Source organism: Alligator sinensis, unplaced genomic scaffold (assembly GCF_000455745.1).
Source record: "Alligator sinensis unplaced genomic scaffold, ASM45574v1 scaffold1059_1, whole genome shotgun sequence".
Taxonomy (NCBI): Eukaryota; Metazoa; Chordata; order Crocodylia; family Alligatoridae; genus Alligator; species Alligator sinensis.
In genome coordinates this window covers 49,315-55,872 of record NW_005842103.1, presented here as the reverse complement: position 1 = coordinate 55,872, position 6,558 = coordinate 49,315, and the positions used below count along the sequence as shown (strand labels likewise).

Below are 6,558 nucleotides of genomic sequence, written 5' to 3'. Positions count from 1 at the left end.
CCTCCCTTGGAAGTCTAGTCCAGATTTTGGCAACCCTTACCATAAAGAAGTTTTTCCTGATGTCTGACCTAAATCTGCACTCTGTCAGTTTGTGGCTGTTGTTCCTAGTTACCCCAAGGGGTGCCCCGGGAAAGAGAGCATCTCCTATTCCTTGCTTCCCCACCCCGGCGATGAATTTGTAGGCTGCCACAAGATCACCTCTCAGCCTTCTCTTGTGGAGGCTGAAGAGATCCAGGGCCCCCAATCTCCCCTTGTAGGGTTTTGCCTGCAGGACCCTAACCATACGAGTGGCCCTCCTCTGAACCCTCTTGAGGTTGTCCACATCTGTCTTGAAGTGTGGCATCCAAAACTGGAAGCAGTACTCCGAGTGCAGCCTGACCAATGCCACATAGATGGGAAGTATCATCTCCTTGGACCTGTTTGTCATGCACCTGCTAATGCAGGATAAAGTACAGTTAGCTTTCCTGATCACTGCCACATTGATGACTCACGTTCATCTTGGAGTCAGCACGGACTCCAAGATCCCTTTCTGCTGCTGGGCTGCTGAGAAGGTCCTCCCCCAGCCTGCAAGTGTGCTGGTGAGTGTGCTTTTTGTGCTTGTTCTGTAGTATTCAGCCACGATTTGCTGCTTCTGTAATATTCTCATGCTCTCTGCCTGGAGTTCTTTGTCGCATAAGAAGTAGTTCTGCTCTCCATTTGCACCGCTTGTGAGAACAGTTCTTCAGTCTTTTAATAGTTGACTCCTCAGTCTACCTTCCTGTGTTGCATTGCTCACTTGAATCCCACAAGTCAGGAGTATGCAGAGCCTGCCTTGAGAAACTTCTGTACCACAGTAACTGTTTCCTCAAGAGAGGCCTGTATTCATTTGTGGTACCTTAGTATCTACTTTGAGATGTTTGTGTTCATTCCCATTACCTTATTTATCGCTATAGTCATAGAGCTTCATTATGGTTGGCACTGTGCAAATAAAGTACAAAATGTCCTTGCCCCAGAGAGTATACAAAGTGTAAGATATAAGATGCAATAATTTGAAATAGATAAGAGCACAAGAAAAGGGTGAAATGGTATGGTCAGCATGTTTAGCAGGAGTGATATTACAGAAGCATACCCTTGTCGGGTATTTTGTAGATATTACAGCAAAAAAGTATCATGTATATTGGTAGCAGTTCCCCGTCATGAGGTGGTATAGTGTGGAAGAAAGCACAAGGTTGGAAGATGAAGTGCTGGCATTTCTGTCTTAACTGACATAACAGGGTTGGCTGAGCTTGGCTAAACTTTGCCCTGTTGGTGCAGTATTAAATAAGTGACGTCACTGTGTTTTTGTTTGGGGGGTGGTGGGGGGGAAGAGAATAGAGACATAAGTTAAGGTATATGAGACATGAGCTCTAGGTATAAATAGAGACAAACTGTTGGTTGGTGTTTTTCTGTACTTCAAACACATTGGTAATAATGATGTCGAATCTCACTGCTAAAGAGCTAAAAATGAGTAACTCATAATGTTTGGTTTTGATTTCATTACTTTAGATTCCATGTAATGGAAAAGCAGCAGATCGCATCCACCAGGACGGTATACACATCCTCATCAACATGAATGGCTACACTAAGGGAGCCCGAAACGAACTATTTGCGCTCAGACCAGCACCTATTCAGGTACTAGAATCAGTGTATGGAGAACTTCCCGTGTCTCAAAAATAAGACTAAATTTCCCCCTGGAATAGGTCTTGCTCTGGAGGGACTGACATATAAGTAGAATACTGATATTTGCTTCACTTTCTAGTGTAGGTCCTTTTGAGTCTATCTGGTGAAAAATGTCTGAAAGAGAAAAACCCAACAACAAATGGGGTTCTGTGGTTACTGAATACTCCATGAATATTTCATATGGCTAAGAACAGACAAGATTTGATTACATTTTATCATGCTTTTTGGTAGGACACCTTAATTTTTTAAGAAGACTATAATGAAGCAAAAACAGAGTTGCCTCTGGAGAATTAGTCATGAGCAAAAACAGTTCCCCATAGGTTGAGTATGTGATTGTGAAACACAAGCAGGTCCAAGGAGGTGATCCTCCCCCTCTATGCGACACTGGTCAGGCCGCAGTTGGAGTACTGTGTCCAGTTCTGGGCGCCGCACTTCAGGAGGGATGTGGACAGCATCGAGAGGGTCCAAAGGAGGGCCACTCACATGGTCAGGGGGCAGCAGGGCAGGCCCTATGAGGAGAGGCTACAGGACTTGGACCTGTTCAGCCTCCACAAGAGAAGGCTGAGAGGGGGTCTGGTGGCCGTCTGTAAACTTAGCAGGGGGGGACCGGTGGGGAATGGGAGAGTCCCTGTTCCCCCGAGCACTACTGGGAGTTGCAAGGAATAACGGCCACAAGTTGACGGAGGGGAGGTTCAGGCTAGACATCAGGAGGCGCTACTTCACAGTCAGGGCGGCTAGGATCTGGAACCAACTTCCAAGGGAAGTGGTGCTCACTCCTACCCTGGGGGTCTTCAGAAAGAGGCTAGATAATCACCTAGCTGGGGTCATTTGACCCCAGCATTCTTTCCTGCCCATGGCAGGGGGTGGGACTTGATGATCTGCTCAGGTCCCTTACGACCCTACCAACTATGAAACTATATTTTGTGATTAACGGGGATCCTGGTTTTCTCTGAATAATAATAATAATAATCCCAAATTTGGGGATTTAAAAAAAACTAACCCAAAATCCACATTTTTCTGTGATTAAAATGAAACATTACTTATATTTATTAATGGCATTGTATTTTAATCGCACAAAAATGTGGATTTTGGGTTAGTTTTTCAAAACAGAAAGTTTGGGACTTTTTTTAAACACAGAGTCCCCCTAGTGATAAAGTAGCATCAAGCAGATTTAAAAAAAAAAAAAAAATCAGTGTTCACTGGATAATTTTAACATACTGATGGAGATCCTATCATGTTTATATGCAAGCCTTCTCTGTATTAATTATTTTAATTTGAAGCAGTACACTTTGAAAGATTTACTGGTAATGGGGAAACCCTTAATAGTGGGGATATCCAAGGCAGTGAAGCTTTACAAACAAACAAAAGCTTTTGGTGAGCTGGCAGTGTTCTGTGCATTTAACCTCTTGTGGATGTTTATTGGGCTTCACCAATATGAGAGTGTAACATCATGCTGAATTTCTACATATTGTACAGTTGTGTGTGAGGTGTCTTGCAGTTGAAATTACAATCGTACTTTGCCTTGTTTTGTAGGCGATGTGGCTGGGGTACCCTGGAACCAGTGGGGCCTTGTTTATGGATTATATTATTACAGACAAAGAAACTTCCCCAGTTGAGGTGGCTGAGCAGTACTCTGAAAAACTGGCTTACATGCCGAACACTTTCTTCATTGGAGACCATGCCAACATGTTCCCTCATCTGAAGGTAGGTGGAAAGTGCAGGACTGGGATAGCAAACAGTGATAAAAATCTTTTCTTTTATAGGGTCTTGTATTTAGTAGAATGTAGGGTGCACTGATAGAGATTCTAGGGGCTGATATCGAGAGCTGATTTTTAAGGAGGCATATTGGCTGAAAACGATCTGATTTCTGATACAGCTGTGTGTAGCTGGTAGGTCTGTTGTGGTGGAAGGGGAGCGGGGAGGGAAGGGGCATGGGGAGGGGGCAGATCAACACCCCCCATGGTGAGGGAGGGAGCAGGGCAGGACATGCAAAAGAGCTGCAGCTTGGCGGGGGGCAGCTCCTGCTGCTGCTTGCACCCTGGGGGGGCATGGGCCCCTGGATCTGTGCAGGGCAAGGCAGGCAGGCTGGAGCTGGGGCTGTGCCGGGTTCTTCTCGGCAGGGCCTGGGTTTGGGGTGGGTGGTGGCAGTGCTGGGAATGGGGGCTATGGTGAAATATTGGAGTGGCCCTCCCATAGCTTCCTCCTGGTGCAGCCCCGGCTCCAGCCCACAGCTGCAGCCTGCCCTCCACAGATCAGGGGGCACATATACCCCCTCCCTCCCTCCTTCCTTCCTCTTCACTCTGTGTGTGTCCATCCATCTGTCCCTCTGGATAAGCTGTGGCTCCATCCTGCATCCCACCCCAGCTGGGCAGTTTGCCCCTGTCCCCTCCCTCTCACCCTCACCATGGGGAATTTGATCTGCGCTGTCTCCTCCTCCTCCCTCCCTCTCCCCCACCCCCGCTCCTTCCCTCCCCTTCCACCACAACAGACCTACCAGCTGCACACACCTCTCCACGCTGCTGAGCTCTGCTTCTCGCCACCTATGTGCTGCGCCGCAGCTGCACGGACACGGGTATTTATCGACCAAATTATTGGCCACATCAGGCCGATTTCCGATGCAGCCAATTTTCTCTATGTTGGTGCTGATCTGATATTGGACCAATGAATTGGTGCACCTCTAGTAGAATATGTTGGTAAAGAGCTCTTGTAACTTATTCAAAAGAAACTTTTTTTTTCATTTTCTACAGAAAAAAGCAGTCATTGATTTCAAATCCAACGGTCATATTTATGATAACAGAATTGTTTTGAATGGCATCGATTTAAAGGCATTTCTTGATAGTTTGCCTGATGTCAAAATTGTTAAGGTAAGAATTCTGCTTCTATGTATTCTGTCTCAGTGGACTGAGCACAGTGTTTTCTTTCTAATGAATCATGCTTGACTTCCCTTAGATGAAATGTCCTGATAGTGGAGACAACGCAGACAGCAGCGCGGCTCTCAGTATGCCCGTCATTCCTATGAACACAATTGCAGAAGCTGTGATTGAGATGATTAATCGTGGACAAATTCAGATAACAATCAACGGATTCAATATTAGCAATGGACTAGCCACTACACAGGTGAGGCAAAAAAAGGCACTACCTTTTTCCCGTTAAACCTTTTGTTAAAATATCATTATGAGAAAAGAGCCCAGGCTCCAGACTAATGTCTTCATGACTCCCTTTAAGAAAATAAATTATTGAGGTGTACTGATATAAAGAAAATTTGCTGTATTGGATATTGGCCTGATGGGACCGACGATGTGGTCGATAAATGCTCGTGCTGTGCACAGCCGCAGCACTCGGGCAGCGAGGAGTGCAGCCGGCAGTGTGGAGAGCTGCTTCCAGCTGGCCAGTCTATTGTGGTGGAATGGGAAGGGGCATTTTGGGGGGGGTTGTACAGATTTTCCCCCCCCCAGTGGTGAGGACAGGGGCAGGCGTTGCCTGGGGGGTGGGAGTTGCTCCTGCCACTGCTTGTACCCCAGGAGGGCAGGAGAAGGGGTTGTGCCCTCATATCTGCTCAGGGTGGGGCAGGCTGCAGCCGGGGCTGTGTGGGGCTCTTCTTGTTGAGGACTGAGCTTGGAGCAGGCACTGGCAGCTCTGGAAGGATGCTGCATCCACCCCAGATTTCACCACAGCTCAGCTCCCAGTGCTACCGCAGCCCCACTCAGCTCAGTGCCCTGCCTCCACCCATGTGCCGGGACCCAGGGCAGTGCCGGGTGGCTGGCAGTGGCAGCGCTGGGAGCTGAGCTGCGGTGAAATTTGGGGTGGATGCAGGACCCTCCAAACGCTGCCGGTGCCTGCTCCAAGCCCAGCCTCTGCCTAGAAGAGCCCCGGGCAGCCCCAGCTGCAGCCTGCCCCACCCTGCATAAATATGGGGGCACCTCCCCCCACGCCTTGAGATTTTTGGGTTTTTTTTTCCCCCCCTAAAATTTGACCTCCGCTTCCCTTGCTGCACCTGGAGCCCATTGCTCCTTGTTCTGTGATCTGTCACTGCTGAGAACAGTCCAGGTCCATCCTCTTTGGAACCGCCCTTCAGGTAGTTGAAGGCTCCTGCCACATCCCTACTCAGTCTTCACTCCTCCAGACTAAAGAAGCCCAGGTCCCTCAGCCTCTCCTCACAAGTTGTTTTGACATTTTCTTCAGTGCATCTTTGTCTGAGAGTGACATAACTTGATCATGCTAGTCCTTTGCAAAGGAAAATGAGATGTCTTCAATCAGGGCTGGCCTGCATATGCACTCTGATTTTCAGGAAAATGACATTTTTCAGTTAGGTTGACTAAACATAGCTTAATCAAAAATAATGTATTTAGTCAAGATATTGTAAGATTTTAAGGGACTTTGTGAATGTTTGATCACGGGCTAGAGAACCTGCACCTACCTGCAGCCTCAGTCTATTACGCAACTTGGGAAACCTTCCTTTGAACCCACAAGGAGAGTATTTGGTTTATTTTGTTCAATTTAGACGGCCTCTGTTATAGCTAGTGCATCTACTTGAGTTGTGAGAGAGAGTTGTAAACTCGCCTGGCCTGGTCCTCTATCCCTAATAATCTTTCACAAAGTTATCTTTTGTTCTGAAATGTTTCCATAAAAGTATAACAGATTCCACTGTAATCATAATTACATAATTCATAAATTGCTAATAACTTCCCTAGTCCTTGTTCTCACTGGGGAGAAACTGAAATATATCTTGCATGCTGAGCGAGCAGTAGCCTCTAGTGCAGGGCTGTCGAATTTCTGAATGCCTGTTGAGCTGTGTGGCGGGTACCCCCCACGCACCCCCTATTGTCCCGTGACATGGCCCCCAGGCTGCACTTCATGGCA

At 47.3% G+C, this 6,558-nt stretch overlaps 1 protein-coding gene across 1 annotated transcript in view; it reads left to right on the top strand.

Annotated features, from left to right (window-relative positions):
* Window positions 1-6,558, top strand: part of OGT (O-linked N-acetylglucosamine (GlcNAc) transferase) — a 34,916-nt gene that overhangs the window by 23,781 nt on the left and 4,577 nt on the right. The window contains exons 14-17 of the mRNA XM_025205082.1: window positions 1,525-1,650; window positions 3,232-3,402; window positions 4,446-4,562; window positions 4,648-4,815. Of these exons, the coding sequence (XP_025060867.1) occupies window positions 1,525-1,650; window positions 3,232-3,402; window positions 4,446-4,562; window positions 4,648-4,815 (582 nt within the window). The remainder of the gene's footprint in view (window positions 1-1,524; window positions 1,651-3,231; window positions 3,403-4,445; window positions 4,563-4,647; window positions 4,816-6,558) is intronic.